General features: G+C 48.9%; 1 protein-coding gene across 1 annotated transcript in view; it reads right to left on the reverse strand.

Annotated features, from left to right (window-relative positions):
* STX8 (syntaxin 8) overlaps positions 1 to 21,746 on the reverse strand; it is a 114,993-nt gene that overhangs the window by 26,543 nt on the left and 66,704 nt on the right. The window contains exon 7 of the mRNA XM_068413280.1: positions 16,743 to 16,844. Coding sequence (XP_068269381.1) covers positions 16,743 to 16,844 — 102 coding nt within the window. The remainder of the gene's footprint in view (positions 1 to 16,742; positions 16,845 to 21,746) is intronic.

The raw sequence follows: 21,746 nt of genomic DNA on the forward strand, positions 1-21,746 counted from the left end.
CTTGAGGCTGTGTCCTCTTGTCCTATCGCTAGTTGCCTGGGAGAAGAGGCCAGGTTAAGCCCCACAAAAGTGCAAAGACTATAAAAAAAAGTTTAGCAATGCTGTGTTTTCTGCCTCAGGTGAGCATATTTTGCTCCTCATTTTTGAACCTTAGCAGCTGACTCTGGTGGTGCGGAGAGCCTGCCCTGACTCCAGTGTCCTCACTGCTCCTGTCTGCGCCAGCATTAAAGTCTTCTCTCTGGCTGTCAGCTAAAAGGAGATCAAAATCAGCGTTGACCATCATGATCAAGAGATCTCAAGGCGATGAACACTACAAAGGACTGTGGCATTTATTTGCAACCCCACTCTGGGCAAAGAGGGTGCTGATGGCAACGGCAGGCACGTTTGCTACACCACAAACTCGAAAACAAGCCTGTTACTCTGGGTAGTTTCAATTATTTTAGGTAATTTCCAAGGCCTCATCACCCACCACTCAAGCCATCCCTCCCAACAGTTAATCATCCAGCCAACCCATGAAATTTCAAAGCTAATATTCCTCCCTGCATGAATACGCAGCACCAGCTACACAAGAAATAGTGTTTGTCCTTTCTTGGTGTAACCTCCACCCCTCCATGAGGGCCAATGAAGGATGCTGTGGGACACGTACAAAACCCTTCCCACCCCCCACGAATTATTTTTGTTTCCCCACACAGACGGCGCAGGAAGGCTGGGTGGCTCTGGGTGTCTAAGAAAGGCTTTCTGAGGCGGGACGTGGGTTCACAAGGGATGACCTCTGGCAAGGCCCGGCTCGCACTTGCTACTGTCTTCAGTTTGGCAACACGGCACAAAAGCGGCGTGCATGTGTGTACCCCCTCTGCACGGGGGGCCGGAGCTTCACACGTTAACGGGTCCCCTCTAGACAAAGCCCGTGAGTTTCTTAATTAAGTCGAAGTGAAAGACGGCCTAAAAGCATCCCACTTACATCCTCGCAGTACCTTCAGTCTGGACTTCAAATGCAGGCACTGCACTGCCCGTCAAACCATGGCCTTAATGGCCGGCCGACCATTTTTCTCTTGTAAATGGGGAACGCCGTGCCTTCAGCCCGGCCTCTTCAGCCTCCTCTCATCTTCCCTCCAATTTTAGACATGTCTCTGGCTTACAGAGGAGGAAACAAAGGGCCTGCTTGTCAGAAGCCCTCCAGAGGGTCTGCGTTTCAGTCCACCCTTCTCCAAAGCAGGCCAGTGTCTGGAGAGCTCTTTAGCAGTTTTCGTCTCATTAACATTTCCATGAGGGATCAAAGAATATATTAAAAAAATATCTAAGTACAATTCCTGCTATGGAACAAGAATACATAAAAAAATCTGCTCAGACGCCTTTCCCTGATCCATCGCATTATTATTAGATAATTGTCTCTTTATGAAACCAGCTTTTATTCCCACTGAACCCCCGAAAGTCTCCACAGATCCATCCCCATCAAGCCTCCGCTCCCCCATACTTTTTCCATCGTCAGGGCCGGGTTGCTCTATGTCCCACCCAAACAGAACCGAATTATTCCCCAGCAGTAAGTCACCGGGAGCAGGAATTACTTTAATTTTGTCCCTTTGAGCAGCTGCTCGGGGTGGGCTGGGAGATGGCTGCGGCCACGGAGCTGGGATGAATACTAAAGAAGCACTGAGGCAGCGCGCCCCGCGCCGGGGGTGACGGGGTAGGATTTTCTCCTTGGAGGAAGCAAATCAGTGAGCTTTCCGTGTCCAAAATAAGCCTTTTTCTTCCCCCTTCCTTGGATATTTGCATGCCCAAACCCTGGCACCATAAGAGCTCCAACGCACCTGAGCACCTTGTCGGTGCTGGGAGCGGGGAGCCGTGCCCATCACCCCGGCCCCATCGCTGTAATTCTTCCCCTTCTCATTAGAAATGCCCAGCAACATCCCGCAGACAAAGCCACTGCAAACAAAGTGCGGGGAGAAGGGGGGGAAGGGGAGAGAAGAGGATTTTTTTCTTTTTTTTCCTTTTTTTTTAAAAAAAAAAAACAGAAAGGAGTGCGGAGGAATTCTTCATTCACTGATCTGTAGAATACATTAATATCCCAAAGTGTTGGCACAGCCTCCAATGCTCAGGGGACCAACAATGCAAGCAATGACTCCGAGTCTGGGATCTTCAAATAAACCACCCCTGCTGTCATGGCCACCGGGAAAGAGAATCACAGCAATATTAGCTGACCTTCAGCTCGTTGTTTCTCCAGACCTGACTGCTAGACCTCTGTTTGCCTGTTACTAGGATTTCTTGGCTGAAAAATGTGAGCATTTCCTAGACGATACAAGAAGCAGTTTATTAGGTAAATAAACCAGGGCTGAAGCAGTCGCTTCTGCTTGATAATGAGGAGGGAAGGAAAGCAACAGACCTCCCCCCCCCCACCTAAAATAACCCCAATCAAGGCTCTATAACCATATTTTTCAACAGACAGTTAATGAACAAGAGAAGGTCATTTTAGCGGAGCCAACTTGTGAGCCAAAACCATTTGCTCCGAAAACTATAGGCCATAAAAATCACAGCAGGCACTGTCTGTATCGTATAAAACTGTCCATCTATGGAAGTAAAAAGCAGCTTAAAATAAGCGTATTCTTTCAGGCTTCTGACAAAAGAAAGCATCGAGGGGAAAATGTTTACAGAGGAGTCTTGTAAGGAGGGCTGGGAGGGAGCGCGGACGCCTCACACCGCTCCCTCCTCAGCCCATCTCCAGGAATCAAAGCGATAAACGTAATTAAATTATCAGCCAGACAACGACAACAATTAAGGGCGATTTGCAAGCCTACAGCCCCTCCTGCAAAAGGCTCCTGCAGCAAATTAGAGGCAAGTTTTACAACATTTCCCAACGCGTCTCACAGAGAAATGTAATAACCAGACGGCTTTAGAAAGCACGGCTTGGAAAATGAAGTTTCCACTGAAACAGAGCTAGTGGCACTGTTCTCCTTGCCAAAAAGGCAGGGTTCTTGTGCATTTTTTTTTAATATACAGAAGATAAGTATGACACAGTAGCTACTACGTGTTACAATCCAAGCGGGGATGTGGTACAAGACAACTATAACACACCAAAAGCCAACGCGAGGCACAACTTCACACCTGCAACTCATCTGCAAACCCCAGGACTCACGAGAATTTCACAGCAAAGTCACTAGCACAAGCTGAGCATCCTGCAGCAGAAACAAACCCCTGCCCTCCTTCTACCCCCCAAGCAAAAAATTATTTCTGAAGCAGAGACGTTGTATATTGAAGCAGTGAATCCCACTTCACGGCTGCAGATCTGTGCACAGGAAAGCGATCCTGCCACCGACGTCCAACCTGGTTTGCAGACAAGCGTGACGCTCTCCTGACACATCTCTGCTTTCACCACAAAGGTTTAGAAGTCCCTGCAAAGCCAAGATCCAACACCGGTACAACAGCAGCAGTGTGAGCCCCGGGTCTATCACCTCTGTGCGACATGTGGCAGCGTGACGCTGAGCAAAGGGTGCAAAACCTACCTGAAGCCTTGGGCAAGCAGAGAGCTGGCCCACGTGAAAGTGACCTTAAAGGCTATGGTCACCGGGGCTGCGCTCACACCTTTAAGATACGTGAGAGTGACGCCGAAGTCATGGACCGTAATCTGCAAAAACTACATTTAAATACAGTGTTAATCATAGAATCACAGAACGGTTTGGGTTGGAAGGGACCTTAAAGCCCATCCAGTTCCAACCCCCCTGCCATGGGCAGGGACACCTTCCACTAGAACAGGTTGCTCAAAGCTTCATCCATTCTGGCCTAAAACTGGGGCTGGTTTACTAAGCTCATGACTTAAAACCCCACTTCACATGCTCATGAGTTTGGAGAAGCAAACTGGGCTGCGATCGCATGTTCCACCAAAAGCAGGTGGCGAAGCACCCTCCAGAGGCAGCACACACGCTTGGACCCGTTCGTGGCAGCGAGTCCAACCCAACTCATCGTTGCCAGACACGAAACTGCCCATTCCGTAGCTGTACGATCGTCTATGAGCTTAAATCAGTACGGAAGCTTTTCTCTTGAAGTGCTAGCAGGAGGTTAGGTGGCTCCGGGTGCTCCTGCAGACCGCACCTTGCCCTCTGCTAGGAGGTGGGTAGCAAAGGGGATGGTCCCATTGTTAGCAATCGGGAAGAAAACTCATCCACAGAAGCAGCTAAGCAGGCACTGCTTTATTGCAGCGCTGGGGACACGGGGGACAGCTCCTCCATATGTGTCCAACCAAACATAAAATCCATAAGTTTTTATAGACTTTTTCTGTCGAGTCATTATTACATAAGTTCTTTTACATCAAAATGCAGAGTGTGCTCGCTCTTAAATTTAACCTTTAAAAAGATTGGTTCTGTTTATTATAACCTTATCAATATTATGCTAAAACAATCATTTCTACTCTACTCTACATTTCCACAGTTCTACTCTACTGATTGGAAACTATCCCTGATATTCAAATCTGGATGGGAAGGGTAAGGGGGCTTCCAAGCAGCATAACTGGTGTCCGTGACTGTCTCCTTAGTTTCTTAAACAAGACATAGAAAACTCCAGTAACTTCCTGGTGAGGTTTCTCTGGTTACCTGTTCAAACCTGACTCTTCTATTTGATCAAATCTTGATTATTTGATCAAATCTTGATTATTATTAAAGAGTTACGGTCAACAGCTCGATGTCCAAGTGGACACCAGTGACGAGTGGTGTTCCTCAGGGGTCGGTATTGGGACCGGTCCTGTTTAACATCTTTGTCGGCGACATGAACAGTGGGATTAAGTGCGCCCTCAGCAAGTTTGCCAACGACACCGAGTTGTGTGGTGTGGTCATCATGCTGGAGGGAAGGGATGCCATCCAGAGGGACCTTGACAGGCTGGAGAGCTGGGCCTGTGCGAACCACATGGAGTTCAACAAGGCCAAGTGCAAGGTCCTGCATGTGGGTCGGGGCAATCCCAAGCACAAATACAGGCTGGGCTGACAATGGATCGAAAGCAGCCCTGAGGAGAAGGACTTGGGGGTGATGGGTGACGAGAAGCTCACCATGAGCCAGCAATGTGCGCTTGCAGCCCAGAAGGACAACTGTGTCCTGCGCTGCATCCCCAGCAGCGTGGCCAGCAGGGTGAGGGAGGGGATTCTGCCCCTCTGCTCTGCTCTCATGAGACCCCCCCTGCAGTGCTGTGTCCAGCTCTGGGGTCCCCAACATAAGAAGGACATGGAGCTGTTGGAGCGAGTCCAGAGGAGGCCACGGAGATGATCAGAGGGCTGGAGCACCTCTGCTCTGGAGACAGGCTGAGAGAGCTGGGGCTGTTCAGCCTGGAGAAGAGAAGGCTCCGGGGAGACCTTCTAGCACCTTCCAGTCCCTGAAGGGGCTACAGGAAAGCGGGAGAGGGGCTATTTACAAGGGCATGGAGTGACAGGATGAGGGGGAACGGTTTTAAACTGAAAGAGGGGAGATTGAGATGAGATATTAGGAAGAAATTCTTTGCTGTGAGGGTGGTGAGACACTGGCCCAGGCTGCCCAGAGAAGCTGTGGCTGCCCCCTCCCTGGCAGTGTTCAAGGCCAGGTTGGATGGGGCTTGGAGCAACCTGGTCTGGTGGAAGGTGTCCCTGCCCATGGCAGGGGGTTGGAACTGGATGAGCTTTAAGGTCCCTTCCAACCCAAACTGTTCTGTGATTCTATGATTTTATCAGAGTATTTGCAACACCATTTAACCCACCACCCTCCTCTGCGCTGGCTCTGGAGATCCTGCAGCAACAGCACAAGTCGCTCCTGCGGACTGATCCAGTGGAAACCTCCATCTGCTCCGCTGCTTGCCCCGGGGACACGAGCGTGAGGTCCCGCTCGGGGCAGGCAGCAGGACAGTGCCTGCCAGCAACCGCAGCTGCACCCCACTGTGCGGAACAGCACCCGCACACCAGCCCAAACCTGGCTCCTCGCTGCTGCTCCTGAAAACCTCTGTGGGGCTTTTGCCATCCAAGCCCCAACACGAGGCTGAGCTGCTCTGAGCAGCACCCAACGCTCTCCAGTTACGACCGTTCTTGCAGACGCAGCTTGTTGGCATGACCGAACGCACGGCTCCCATATGCTTTCCCAACACAAACCCACCGATCCCAGATGTGCACCATGGTTTAATTAACACTCCTGCTGGAAGCATAACTCCTGCCATTTGAATGCTGCAAGACAAACGCTGCAGGAACATATTTGATTTTCCCCCTAAGTAAATACTTTTTTTAAAGTACCACCAGAGACCTTGGCCACCCCCTCAAGGGCAGGGGTATCTTAGTCCTCTTCCCATTTGCTCGAGGACAGTTCTCCTCCAGCCAGACTTAGCATGATTGCAGGAATCCTATTGTATTTTTGCAAAATAAGAAAGATTTGAGTTCACAGCCCCTTGTTGATTTATATCCCCAAATTTCTGGTGGCATCAACATCCTCCATGCATCTCAGAAAGCCCTGAAGAGATGGCCTAACCACTTGGTCCTTAGCAAAATAATTTCTCCATTGACCACATCCTCTGTGTATTGTTGTGTCCCTCGAGCGCCCGGGGCCTGGGAAGCAGGATTCCAGATGCTGGACCCTCTCTCTGCCCAGGCACTGTGTTTGCAGCAGCGCTGTGCTCAGGACAGCATCTTTGGTTGGGGTGGATTTAGGGTAACAAGACCAAGAAAGGCTAGAAATGGCTTGCTTGGGGTATTTGGGAGCCAAAGATGAAGGCAGAATTGCAAAGTCATACGAATTAATACAAACAGTTAACTCTGATAATTTCCCCCCTAATTTAGTTTTAACGTGGCACAAAATCCCCGAGCCAGAACACCGCTGTATTTCAACTCCAGATCGGGAAGAGCAATTATTTTGTCATTGAGCATGTTAGGAAAGAAAAGGCAGAAGGAGGCAAGTTTGAGCCTCTTTGGTAATGTACCAATTAACACATTTCAGCAACATTTTCAGAAATATAAATTAATGATTTAGTTCTGCAACATGTACCCTTGGAAACGAAGCTGTAAGCAGTCGCCCTTGGATATTTCACACAATTCCAATTTTTTTTCAATATTCAAACACAACTAATTGCTTGCCCTTTCGGAGTGACAGACAGCTTGGGTGAGCAGGGTGCCCGGGGGCTTATTTTACCACCAGATTTGTACAATCCCGCTACATGGGTTGACAATAGCTGCTCTAAATCTCCTGGTAGGTATGAACAAGCATTGATGAAGTTCAGTCTGTTTGAACAGCTGCATATGCAAATGTAATTAAGAAGATATCTATTGCCTTTTGCTCTCCTATCCATGCCCCCCCTTCTCTCTCTCCCCTCACTCTGTCTCCCAACAGGGAGGGTTGCCACTTCACAGCTTCAGACTCAAACCCATGCCTGATGTACGTCTCGCACCCGAGCCCCAGGAATGCCACTCTCCAGCTCCCTCTACCATCATTTGCGGTCTCCTGAAATTTAGGGCCTCAGCAGACGATTATTTTGCAACCTCAATGCCCAAGCGTCAACACCGCCGCTCGAAAAGCAAACCCCGGGTCAGTGTATGGCAGCAAAGTCATTCTCCCCCACCTCCTTTTGCACTGATCAGTTTGCGACTGCCCCTCATCCCTTACTCACGCGATACTCGCTGTGCAGCCTTACGGGAACCACTTCACTTGTGTCTCTATCCGCAAAAGTTAATCCAGGGAGATAGTGTGGGGGTCACCGCAGCCAGAAGAAGGCATGTGGGAAGAGGTGGCACAAATGTAGAAGACCCAGACAAGCCATCATGGGTTGAATCTGCCAACCCAAGGCTTGGTGGGAGGATGGAGAAGGCTGCGATGGCTCTGGAGGGTCTCAGTGCCACATGGCAAACTGTCATTACACGACACAAGCTGGTTAATGAAGCCAGGAGGACTGATGCACACAGAGCTCCAGGTCTTTCCCTTCAAACTGAACGTTATCTGGGATACGTACCCCAAAACTAGGCTGACGAGCTGCGGCCGCCTGTCCGACACCAGAGAGGAACCGCAGCATCTGCACGACCACACCACGGAGGGGAAAAAGCGATGAGCAACCACAAGCCTGTCCGATTAACCTCAGCAGGGTGGAGGCCCTAGAGCCAACTGAAGAAAGACTAATTAAAACGTGAAACTAAATGGTAAACAGGGTAGAAAACAATGGGACTGTACTGAAGGGAAATCAGATCAGAGCTAATCAGGTTAGCCCAGTAAGATAATGAATTCTCTGGACAAAGGAAGCGTGATAGATCCCATCCACACAGAGCTCAGCACAGCATGTGATACAGTGCCACGTGGGAAATTATGAAATGAAAAAGACGGGGATTAGCAGAACTGTGAGGCCAGGAAACTGGTGAAAGGCGAAGCAGCGTTGAAAGAAGGATCAGAATGGATGGAGGTCACCAGCAGAGCTCCTCAAGGAACGGTCAGGAGGCTGATCTTATTAAATATTTTTTATTAATGACCTTGGCACAAAAAGTAAGTGTGCTAATGAAATTTGCTGATGACACAAAGTTGGAAAGAGGCACCAGCACAGAGGAAAGCTGGGACAGCAATACAGGAAAAAAATGGGTAACTTTGAAGACGAATGGAGGAAGGTTGAAATTCAATGGGATGAAAGAGGAAGCCATGTACTTGGGAACAAACACTAGTTTTTGCTACGAGTTGGAAAGAAAATGAACTCAGGTGGAAAATGTTCAAGAATGAGAAAGGCCCAAGCAAAGAGCTCAACAGGAAACTGACTGAGGCACCAACATGCCATAATTGAAGTATTTCCAGCAGCCAGAGAAGTGCTACAGCCAGTGGGCAAGGCATCGTGAGAGCACACCGGGGATGCTCCGGCCGGTTCGCATGGCTGGAAAAAAAAAGTTAAAGTAGGAAGTATAAAAAAAGGATATCAGAAAACAGAGAGTTTAATTTAAGAGATTAAAATGTAAAGATGCTTATTCAGCCCCACCAAACAAAAGCTGGGAGAGAACACTGGGTGATCTCTTAGACACACACACTCGGGGGAGTAAAATAAAAAGGGGGAAAGAACTATTCAGGACACCAGAACAAGGGTTGCACATGGGCAAAATGAAGTATCCCTGACAAGTCTAGGCTGGAGATAAGTTTATGACCATTGCAGCCTTCCAATAGGAGTAATGGGGGGGAAAAAACAAGCTTGTTCTCCGAAATCTATCTTGAAGGGATCCTATGACCCAGAAGGCTCTTCCCATCGTTTCTTGCTAAACACACACAGAGCTGACACCACCAGCAAACGCTGTGCTCCTCACCTGGAAAGAAATTCATAAAGCAGCTCCAAACCACCTTTCTTTTAAAAAGAAAAAGTTTATAACTGCTTAGGTCCATGTTCTTTCATCAGATGAATCCATTCCAACATCTCAGCACAAGCAATTTCAAGCCAAATACTTAAGTTGTGAATACAGCACATGTGGGGAGGAGGCACAGAGAGGGCACGAGCTGGCCGGACGGTAAAAAGGGAGCAGGGAGCGAGGCCCAGGCTGCTGGGCACACGTCACCAGCAAAGGCATCATCTAAGCACCATGATGGACCTTTTTTTCCCAGTGTATTTGCTGAATCGGTAAGCACCCTTCGGGATGTTTCACTCACACCATTAGACATCCCGTGAGCTCCTCACCTGCTCCTTGGGGGCTCGGAGCTAACGAAGCAGAGGAAAAGTGTTTCCTATTACAGGGAAACAAGATGGCAAGACAACAAATTAACCAGAAGTCTTAGATGAACAAAGTACCGAAATTACTGGACCGGTCCGTTTAAAAGTTGTTCTATTAACATAATTAATGAAGCCACATTTCCCACTATGTCCCTAAGCTAATCTGCTTTGAGGCTTCTCTGGTGTCTAATGAGACTTGAGCTCACCCTGCCTTCCCTTGCTCAATGGGGCCCTTAATTGGGTCTCTCTAATGAGGACAGACTCCCAAGATGCTTGTAGTAACTTCTTATCTTTGTGACCTCTGTCTCCAACTAATTTCAGCTTCAATTAGCCAACGGGTTCAGAAGTCAGTGGGGCAAGGTGGGAGGAAAAGCACGGCTGCACATGCGCAACGAGGCCGCAAACCCATCGGTTCCTCATGAAACCAGGCTCACCTCCAGCAGACCTCTGCTTCCCCAGCTGCAGCTAACCTGCAGCTAACCTGAGCTCTCCCGGTGAAGGAAAACTAGCTGTACGAGAGGAAGAAACCACTTCAGGTTGCTCAGATGAGTGAGAACTACAGCACAGGGAAGGATGATGCACAAGGCAGCAAGACTAGTGGAAAGTTAAAGCCTGCTGTGTTCGGTTTGGGGCCCCACACGACAAGAAAGACATCAAGGTGCTGGAGCGAGGCCAGAGAGGGCAACGGAGCTGGTGAAGGGTCTGGAGCACAAGTGTGATGAGGAGCACCTGAGGGAACCAGGGGTGTTTAGTTTGGAGAAAAGGAGGCTGAGGGGAGACCTTCTCGCTCTCTACTACTGCCTGAAAGGAGGTGTAGCGAGGAGGGGGTCGGTCTCTTCTCCCGGGTAACAAGCGACAGGACAAGAGGAAATGGCCTCAAGTTGCACCAGGGGAGGTTTAGATTGGAGATCAGGGACAATTTCTTCACCGAAAGGGTTGTCAAGCACTGGCACAGGCTGCCCAGGGCAGTGGTGGAGTCCCTGGAGGGATTTAAAAGCCGTGTAGATGTGGTGCTGAGGGACATGGGTTAGTGGTGGCCTTGGCAGTGCTGGGTTAACAGTTGGACTCGATGATCTTAAAGGTCCTTTCCAACCAAAACGATTCTGTGATTCTATGGTTCTAAGATGTGTTGGACTCCTGGTATTCCGTGGCAGGCTGCAGCAAGTGAAGGCTGTAGGAGCAGGGAACGGGGAGACAGAAAAGCCCAGATGAAAATCTATCTTCTGCTCAACCACTGACGGCTGCCGCTCGGCCACCTCCCTGGGCTGCTCTGGACCTGGGAGGATGGAGGTGTCAGTGCATTTAAGATACCAGAAACAAGCTCAATTTGACCAACAGATTCATCATTCTTCTGCTGAAGTTTCTTCTCAAAGCTTTCTCGCAGGGGTAACAGCTCAGAACAAACTTTTCAACATGTAATTGCTTAAAATGGAAGGAACCGAAGGAAGGGGAAAAAAATAATTAAAAAATCAGGAAAATATATAACTTGCCAGGCCAAGAAAACTCATCCTGTAGGAGCACGGACAGGTGACTCAGAGCCAGTGCAGTTGTCAGAGCAGCACTGGGGAGGAACATCGGTGTAACTTCTCCGAGAGTCAGATTGCAGGAAAGGTTGATTTAATGGCACACTACAGCAGCCTCTCCACTCCACTGAGAAAAAAAAACTGCACGGGGACTTGCTCATCTAAGCACACAGCGGACGTCAGAGGAACAAACCTGAGTAACTGCCATCCATAATTTATAAAACAAATTAAATCCATGGCAAAAATAACCATAACTTAGAACAGAGCGATCGTAGAATCTGGCAGAAAAAGGCCCCAGCCTGCATGAATCATTATTTTCTAGAGGAAACCTTATATAACCCAAGCTACTCTGTTTTAAAACAACTTAAACCTTCCGAAAACTCCAATTAATAGGTTGGGCAAAGCTCTGCCTTTAATTCGGGTATTTTGGCAATATGCTAGGATGAAAAAAAACCCCACCTGGTACCGACTAACTTTACGGTGGTCTGCGCCCTGCTTTCGGCATCTCCAAAAACCTCCCTGGGAAGGCAAAGGGGAGATGAGAGCACCTACCTGGGCCGGAGGAAGGTGATTAGATTGCAATGCCATCTTGTGGAACAGGAGGAAACGAAAGATGGGGAAAAAATGGCTCAGGCGCCGCTTTGCAATTGTCTATTATTTTCCAGGGCGCAGATATTGGCCCAGCAGGGTGTATTGAGTTGTTGCTTCTCGTTTTCCTCGTTTCTCTGAAAGGTTAGAGGGAGGCACGCAGTGATAACTGCAAAGACATGGTCTGTCTCCCTCACGCTGCTCAGAAGGGGATGGATGTGTCTGTCAGAAATGAGTTCGCTCCTTTTTGCTTGTTTGTACTATGAAAAAGTCACAATCTTTTGTGTCGCCTCCCCAGGAAACCCACCCTTCTCCTCGGCTATGGGAGAGCCACCAAGAAGAGTGACTTGGGTAGGATCAGGAGTAGGACCACGGCGATCCCCCAGATCCCCTCCCCAATTCATGGTATGGTTTATGAGGACCTGAAGAACATTTCTGCCCCCACGCACCGCACAGTTTGGCTGCACCCACCTCCGCACACATCGCATCCGGGACTCGGGCTCCCAGCTGTGCCCTGTGTGACTAAAATCCCTGTATTTTGTTCAGACGGAAACACTTCAGGATGCTCTTACACAAACAAAGCCTGGTTTAACCATCCTCTCTGCCGGGAGCTGTCTACTTATACCTTTAGGTAAAGAAAATATAATCTACAAAACTCAAGGATGGGGGGAAAGTTACCAAAAAGCACCATCCAGGTAAGCCAGGATGTAGCTGCTGACAACAACACCTTCTCTCCACGATGAGGCCAACTGCTACCTATGGGCAGGGAGAAAGACCCATGGACTCTTTGCAGGCTCCTGACCAATACTAAATGCTCGAGCCTGATGATGAACAGAAACAAAACCAACCCACGCAGCTGCATATTGCGCTGAGCAGCCGTGTTTTGGGACCCCCACAAAAGTTGCACCCACTTGGAATGGGCTGTACCCCAAGCCCTTGGGGACCTGATGCGGTGGGACAGCCTGTGCTCGAGCTGCCAAAGCCTGGGGACTGCAGGTAAAGGGGAAGGTTTGGCGCTGGCAGGCTGTTCTCAGGATGGGTGCCAAGGACACCAAGGGATGAGCTGATGCTGGAGCCCGCTCAGGGAAAGAGAGGATCAAAAACCACACAGGAGCTACACAGTGCAACCCACACAACAGGGCTGCTGAGGGTTTGACAGCAGCTCTCATTTCAGGGCATTCATTTTCCTTTAAATATTTTTTTTTTTCAAAATTGGAAATTTTTAAATTTTTTGGAGAATGTGGACTTTTTTTCCAATTGGAATTGAAATGGATGAGATCACAGTTAGGCTACCTCTACCCAGGAAAACCAAAAATACTGAAGGAATCGGTCATTAAGGTACTGTGGCATTTGCCGCATCATCACGTTGTTCCAGCTCAAGGATTTGTTTGGGGCAAATTTGTTCCCCCCTTGCCTCCAGCATCTCAACCTTAATTACACTTTCATTTCTTTGCTTATTTTTAAATGCAGTTCTTAAGAGGACATACTGAGGGTTAAAGTTTATAATAAAAAAGTTAGAGAGAAATGGTTACTGAGGGTTAAATTTTATATTAAAAAAGTTAGAGAGAAATGGTTACTGAGTGTTGCTCTGCACAAAAAAAAACCCCTAAAGGTATGGGAAGTGGGAGAGAGTGGGGACAGACAGACCTAAGAGAATGGTAGAACTGAAAAGTCAGGATTGGGCCCGCAGGCATTCCTGTAGCAAAGTTGGTAGAGGCAGCCTAACATTTGATTAATGATTTGAGTGTAAATTTTGGTGAAAACTCATTGCCAGTTTCTGAAATCTAAGAAATATATATGTCCTAACAGCCCTCCTAAATGCCCTGCGTCCACTGAAAAGAAATAAACCCATGCCAAGCAGCCTGCAAACATCTGCCTGCAGATGACTGATGATTTTCAACAATAATTTCATAAATACAGCAGATCTGAGTAGAGCCCAGGCTTATTCTTCCGCTGCAGTCCCTGGGAGTTCCCACTGACACCAGTGTGGGGCTGCCCGGGGCCACCAAGGGAGATGGGCTGGGACGGGGCAGCCCTCATTGGGCAGAAGCAAGGGGTGGGATTGTCAACAGCTCTTGAGTCAGCAAGAGAAACAGCATTGCAAATCAGCTGCAAACGAAACAACCCACCCGAAACACCCCGGAGGTTTCTGCCAGGCCTGTGGACGGCCAGAGGTGCAGCCGCTGCTCCCCGCACCGCTCCTGCGCCCGGCGATGCCCGCGCCGAGCAGGGAGCTCCGAGGGACGGACTGCTGCGGCGCAAAGCACGTCGCTGGAAACACCCACCAAAGCTTGAAACGATGTTTGCATGAGAGCAAGACGTTGAAATATTGATTAAAGTTGGATTTCATCAGGAATAGTTTGATTTCATTCTTATACACACCCATTAATGTGTTACATTCTTGCTCGTAAAAGGGTGATTATTCCACTCTTCACGCCAGGCTGCTCTGCTTGTATCCACAGCCAGCGGCTCCAGCACAGGCACTCATCAGAAACACAAAAAGACACCATGATTTCAAAAAATGAGGCAAAAACATGGAAACAGGCACACGCTGGAATACTGCAGAGGCTGGGTCCAAACAAACATCTCCATCCTGGGGAAAGAAGGGGTGGGCAAAGGAGAAGACTGAGCACTTCACCCCGCTTTAAATCCAAAGTAACAGCACTGAAACCAAAGAGTTACTAAAGATTTTCTCCATTTAAATGAAATGTTGGAGGGAAGGGGGGAAACAAGCACTTTGAAAAAATTACCTAGCAGGTGCCAGTTTTCCCGCTGCTTGGCTTTGTGCGAGGAATAATTGTACGGACGCGGAGGGTTTTTCTGATCTTAATGTGCTGGTTAATTTTCAGCGCCAGGGATAAGGGTGGAAAAGGGATGGGAAGAATGCCATTAAATGCTGCGTCTTCCAGCGTTATTGTTCCAAACCTCACGCTTAGGCAGAGTAAAACAGCCATCTGAGGCAACGCCGTGTTTACATATGCCCAAACTGTTATGCAAACACAGGAAGATCTATTGGAGCAGAGGGAAGAGGCACGGAGAGGCAGCGCTTCTCACCACCCCTGGCAGAAAAATGTTTTTCAATGTGGAAAGGGTGAGAGAGGTCACCCCCAAGGAATCCAGCCCTGGATCCTCCCAGCCTTCGCCTCTCCCATCCTCCTCCTCCTCCTCTCGAATTCCCCAGCGCAGCCAGTGTGGGCTTCAGAGTTAAAGAGACAGGCTCGTTGTCCAGCAGCGCTGGCTGGGGGCTGCACTCGTGTGAGGAACCTAAAAAGAGGGGAGAGATACCGAAGGAGGGAGAAGCTGTCAGGATGAAGTGGTGTTCACTGCCTGCCTCGTGCTTCCCTGTCCTCGTGCAGAAAACGAAACCACCAAAATCAAGGGGAGACTCCAAAGGCACACAGGGGTACTCGGCATCATTCAAGTGCAATTATTTTTAGATTAAATCCATCTTGTGTCAACTTTACAGATCTAAAATTAAAAAAAAATCAGCCATGAACTCTGCAGTCATGCCTTTAATTCTATCTGTAGTTGGTAAAAGAGAAATCATAGACAAATGCCTCTGACAAGTCAACTTTAACCTCCAGAAGAAGCCACAGGTTTTCACCAACCTATATCAAGCAAGCTTTCAAAAAGTTATCGCTGATGGAGAACCAAATAAATCCCTGAAATATACCACCAGTGCTTGAAAAATGTCTCATTGCTAGTCTGAGCTAGGTCACTTTTGCTGCTATATCATCACTCTACAGAACAAAAGCTCCTCACCAGCCAGAAACCTTTTCTCCACCCAGATATGTGACCAAGTCAGCTCTTGACCTTCTCTTTACTAAGCTACATAAGCCAAATTTCATTAACTTCTGGCTACAACTCAAATTTCTACAGAGCATAAATTATTCCTGTTAGCTTTTTGAGTCCTCTAGAGTGCCAAAAATGAACCACGGACACCAAAAGCAGAGATGCTATTTCCAGAAGTGTCTCACTGCCACCACCTCCCCATGGACACCCTCCCCAAGTCACTCTTCAGTGTCACTCATCCCCCAAAGTAAAGACCTTCGCTGCCATCACCCACAGCATCCTCCCAAAGTCATTGCCATCAAACCCCCAGCTCTTTACCCTATCGAGGAAACCCGCATTCACAACGTTGAGATGTACACGCTCGCTTTGGCCATATGCAAAGGGAGTCCAAGTTAGTGCTACCAGCTTACACGTAGCTTGAAGAGTCACCAGCAAGGATTTCGTGGCCGGCAGACTGCCAATGCCACTTGGTTGACAACACATTCTTGCAGGACACCACCAGAAACATCCCTGCGGCATCACTCCCCGCTGTGACCGGTTTGCGAGAGCTGGTAGTTAGCAAGTTTTTGAAACCTAATTAACACGTACTGCACTCGTTGCAGACAGTTCTACAATTTCCAGTCAGAATATTGTGCAATGATGGAGTCAAATGGCTTAACGACGTTAACTCTATCAACACACAGCACATGCAGTGAACCAAACCTGCAAGACCAGCTAAGGTCACGTTTGAGAGACCTGAAGGGAGGTTGTAGCGCAGTGGGAGTCGGCCTTTTCTCCCAGGCAACTAGCGATAGGACAAGAGGACACAGCCTCAAGCTTCACCAGGGGAGGGTCAGGTTGGACATTAGGAAGCATTTCTTCTCAGAAAGGGTCATTAGCCATTGGAAGGGGCTGCCCAGGGAGGTGGTGGAGTCACCATCTCTGGAGGGGTTTAAGAAAAGACTGGACATGGCACTTAGTGCCATGGTCTAGTTGACATGGTGGTGTCAGGGCAATGGTTGGACTTGATGATCCCAGAGGGCTCTTCCAACCTCACTGATTCTGTGATTCTGAGTTTGGAGAGGTGGGTTTTTTAACTTTTAAAAGAAGCTGTCCCTGGGGGGGAGCACATTGTACACAGCCTCCGAGCGCTAGGCTGCTTTCTCATCAGTTAATAACAGGGCAGGATTTGTGCTAAAGCCATTTCCTACCACAGGACGTTGATTTCTTGTCCACCATCTTCACGTGCCGCGTCTGGTTGCGAAGCTTGTCGTCTGTGTTTTCAACCAGGTTAGCGAGGTCGTCGATGATCTCTGGGGAAAGAGAAACACGAGCATTAATCTCCCAAGCCCTGCAGCATCACTGCTCAACAAGCACGCTCTTGCTGGAGGCTCCAAAATGGAAACCAGCTGCACCCTTTTATTTTCCAGTATGACAGACCAGCGATCTACATGCACTGAAAGGTCCAAATCCTGGGAAATAAAACACAAGAGACTTCGACTTCAGATTCAGTGCCACTCCTCTGCTGCAAGAGTGGAGGAAAAAAATACAGCCTGAAACAGCAGGATGGGTCTAGGTAGCCACGGCAGCCACAAACCACCAGCAAAAGTAACAGAATTAGTGCATATGCTATAGGTAACCTCAAATTTCAGTCCCTGGAAGAGAGCATCTCAACACTCAGCCATTACATAGTCATTAAAACACATCCAGAACCACCATCTTCATAAACACTTTTGAGAGCACTCGGTGCAGTCCCAACCAAGCGACCACGGAGGATACGGTCAAAGTCCCACCTTGGTTCGATTACTGAGAAGTCCGGATGGCAGCTCTGCCTGCAGCCCAAATGATCCTCTGGGAAAAGGAAAGCGAGCAAAGTTTCTTCTACATCTATTTTTAATAGAGGGGAAAGGAAAATCTCAAGCCAACCAACCCTCATCCTCATGCTACCGATGACTTAAATTTTGTCAGGGAAATCAGAGCAGGTACAAGGCTTACACCAAGAGGAGCTGTTCGGTTGGGGTTTTTAATACTGCAAATTAAAAGCCACATTCAGGCACCAATTTCCTTCTTGTTGACTGTTACGCTCTAATTTGCTTGACATACACAGCCAGTGCTTCTTGCTGGGTGTACGAATACCCGGCCTTTGAGTTGCTTTCTACTCAGCAGGTAGGAATGGCTCTTTTTGTGCATGATAAATCAGGACAACGACAGCAGCCAAAACCTGAATGCTACTGCAAAGCATCTTGCTCTGGTTACACTTCTAGCACTTTCTCCACTATTGATATCTGTCAAACCTAGTGTGCCTTTTGAGATCGGGTCGGGGCCAGCAGCCGTGCCAGCTGGTGGGCTCTGGGCTCTCATGGTGTTTGTGCCCAGGCAGATCCCAGCACTGCAACTCCGCGCTGCAGCACTGCTGAAACGTCCCGGTTTAACGGACTGTAAGCAGAAGTTAGAGGGCACAGTGTTCAGTTAGCAAGAGATACCAATATTCTGGTCATTTGTATGCATCATAACCCTGTATGCATGCTGGCTGAGAGTTAAGGACAACAAGTCGTCGCTACAAGAAAGACCTTGAGGTGCTGGAGCGAGTCCAGAGAAGGGCAACGGAGCTGGTGAAGGGTCTGGAGCACAAGTGTGATGAGGAGCGGCTGAGGGACCTGGGGGGGTTTAGCCTGGAGAAAAGGAGGCTGAGGGGAGACCTTCTCGCTCTCTACAACTGCCTGAAAGGAGGGTGTAGCGAGGTGGGGGTCGGTCTCTTCTCCCAGGTAACAAGTGATAGGACGAGAGGAAATGGCCTCAAATTGTGCCAGGGGAGGTTTAGATTGGAGATCAGGGACAATTTCTTCACCGAAAGGGCTGTCAAGCACTGGTACAGGCTGCCCAGGACAGTGGTGGAGTCCCCATCCCTGGAGGGATTTAAAAGCCGTGTAGATGTGGTGCTGAGGGACGTGGGTTAGTGGTGGCCTTGGCAGTGCTGGGTCAATTGTTGGACTTGATGGTCTTAAGGTCCTTTCCAACCAAAACGATTCTGTGATTCTAAGTCCCATCAACAGGACAGGGCGCTTATTAATTAGCCTTTATTGTTTTGACTATATTCCTTCAAACAAAAGATTTCCCAAACATCTCTACTAGGAAAAGGGATGACACTTCCCTGTGAGACTAGAATAAAACCTTGTGCTTGCAAGGGTGACTTGAGTTCTTGCAGCTTCTTAAGCACACGTGTACACCGCTGCTGGCCATCGCTTTTATACCAGCGCTTGAAAGGGAACGGTTTCCTCCGCAATTCACCGTGCTGCAGCAACAGACATTAGCCATGCAGGGTGCTTACGTCCTCCAGTCTTACCAGGCAGTAGGCATTGCTCTAGATACACAGATCAAACCAGTTCGATCATACAAACGGATAACAGAAAACAAACACACAATAATCAGAGTTCTGAAGACACAAAGGAAATTTTCCAAGGCATGTGCAGCACGGAGGTTTTACTCTCCCGGAGAGCTGGGAGATTCAAGCATCATCCTTCTAATGCATGTTTTCTAAGTCTGCCCCACAAGCACTCCATCATCTCCAGCGAATCCCTACATAAAATGATATCAGCATCTAAAAAATCTCGTACTTTGAAAAATAAATATCTTTCTTAAAATATGAGCTCCTGATTCAGGTTCCTCAGCCAAAACCATCCAAGTATTCACACGAAGTGAGGGCAGAGGGCAAACATCAACTGCTTCTGCTTGTGCAGCCTCAGCTTCATCCTATAGATCTAAACCATTCACCACTCTGTGGCTGAGCAACATCCCCCCACCCATCCTGCCACACTCCAGACACAAACTCTCCATATTTGTGAAGTTATTTAAAAGACTCAAGATTTTATTGCTCATCCTACACCCAAACACATCTTCCCAGGTGACAGCAGGTATCTTTGAGCTGCAAGATTCATTCAGTTCATAGTTCAGATATTAATTCTCCTCCCCCTCCCACCCAACTTTCCCAGGTCCAACATCTGCAAAGCCAACAACGTTTGGGGGAAACTTTATCTGTCTTGCGTGATTCAGCACACAGGAAAACCCGTACAACGCTGCCTGCAAACGCAGGCGTTCTCATGTTTGCCTCTAAATGAAAAAAAAAAAGTGCCGAAAGTTCCCATCGTTGTCAAGGACAAAGTGATAAGCATGCTTGGGAAATCGAGACTTTCCTTTGCCAACACTGACCAGACCCTCCTTGAAAAACATCCTGGTGAACAAGCTGTAGCTAAATGAGAACAAATAGGAGCAGGAAAATTTTCTGTCATCATTTCAAAGCCCAAGGCATTGCAATTGGGATTACGTCTAGAGCTTCTCCTTTCCCACCCCCCTGAACAAGCCATTCCCCTGTCAGACCAACCAGCAGGAACCATTTCTGAACCAGAGAACGGGACCGCACAGCCTGGGAGAAGCGTTTCTCCATATCTATATGTCTCTTGATATGGTTGGGTTTCAGGGGAGCAGGCCACTTGACCAAGCACGTAGCCCAAAGGCTCAAGAAGTGATCAGCCCTTTGATGTAACGTGCAGTTAGGACCACGAGTAGTGTTGGGGCATGCATGGCACAACCAGGAGGTCTGAGAAAGGTCTTCCCCTCCACCGCTGTGCTGGGGCTGGAGTGGGCAGAAAGCACAGGGTGGGTTCTTACCCCATCACCAGTTGAATCAGAAGCCCGGACCATGGACCAGCAGGTTCCCCAGGCCAGGGTGCCCTTGCAACCATCAACACCCTGCAGAGGAACATTCACCCACCCCGCTATCCCCACCAACACCCCACACAGAAACATCCGTCCACCCCTCTACACCCACCAACCCCATCAAAACCCTGCTCAGAAATATCCATCCACCCCTCCAACACGCTGCTATAGTGACACTCACGTTCAGAGCAGCTCTTGACCTTCCTGTAAATTACACAAGTTCTCCCCACTCTAAAGCAAAGGAAACACCGTGGCAATACACGCTGGGTAAGGCAGAGTTGAAACACGTCATGAATTTCTAAGGCAGGCAGAACTGCTGCCAGAGAAAACTGAACTCCACAGCTAAGAAAGTCTTTAGAGCACTGACAATCCTACGTTGGCTCTCAGGAGGCTCCCGAGGACCACCTCTTCTGACAGATGACCCACCTGCAACCCCCTTTGCCCTTCAAGCTGGCAATTACATTTGGGATGAAAAATTTCCTATCACCTCACATTTACTGATGATGCAAGGAGCAAATTTAAAAAAAAAAAGAGAGAAACCCGCAAAAGGGGAAGGAGCGAGGTTCCCCCACCGTGAGGGAGCCGAGGGGAAAGCAGGCTGACTGCTGAAGGGCTGCCAGTGACCTTACAAAGGACGGTTCTGTAACACTGCACCGCAAACCACATTTAAAATGGTAACACAGATTTAGCCAAGGTCTTCTTTCAGTGAAGCAGGATCTTGAAGCAGAAGATAAAACCTACTGCACAACTCTAGTATCAACATCTCAGTAATTTAAGCCCAGCTGAAGCGGGAGAAGTTTGAAGGTTGCTCATCTGATGGAGATGAGCTTGGACAGGGCTTCCTCTATCAGCAGGGACTTCTGCTTGAAAACTGGTGTCGCAGCTGGCTCGTACCTGCACGCATGTCCTGTACTATGGTCACAGCCATCAGCCAGGCATGTACCTTGGCTCTTGAGCTCACCAGCAGACTTGGCAGCCAAACACCAATGAGGCAGGTCTCTATAAGAAGGCAAAGGCAGGTGCGTGGGCATTACCATTCTCCTCACCTCGTCCTTGCAAGGCTGCAGCAGCCAAACACAAATCCACCTCTACAAATCTGGATGCCTTTCCTGGTGATCACAGAATCACAGAATGGTTTGGGCTGGAAGGGACCTTAAAGATCATCCAGTTCCAGACCCCCTGCCACGGGCAGGGACACCTTCCACCAGACCAGGTTGCTCAGAGCCCCATCCAGCCTGGCCTTGAACACTGCCAGGGAGGGGGCAGCCACAGCTTCTCTGGGCAACCTGGGCCAGTGTCCCACCACCCTCACAGTCAAGCCCCTCTCCTGCTTTCCTGTGGCCCCTTCAGGCACTGGAAGGTGCTAGAAGGTCTCCCTGGAGGCTTCTCTTCTCCAGGCTGAACAGCCCCAACTCTCTCAGCCTGTCTCCACAGCAGAGGGGCTCCAGCCCTCTGAGCATCTCTGTGGCCTCCTCTGGACTCACTCCAACAGCTCCGTGTCC

This window comes from Nyctibius grandis, chromosome 15 (genome assembly GCF_013368605.1).
Source record: "Nyctibius grandis isolate bNycGra1 chromosome 15, bNycGra1.pri, whole genome shotgun sequence".
NCBI classification, from domain to species: domain Eukaryota; kingdom Metazoa; phylum Chordata; class Aves; order Nyctibiiformes; family Nyctibiidae; genus Nyctibius; species Nyctibius grandis.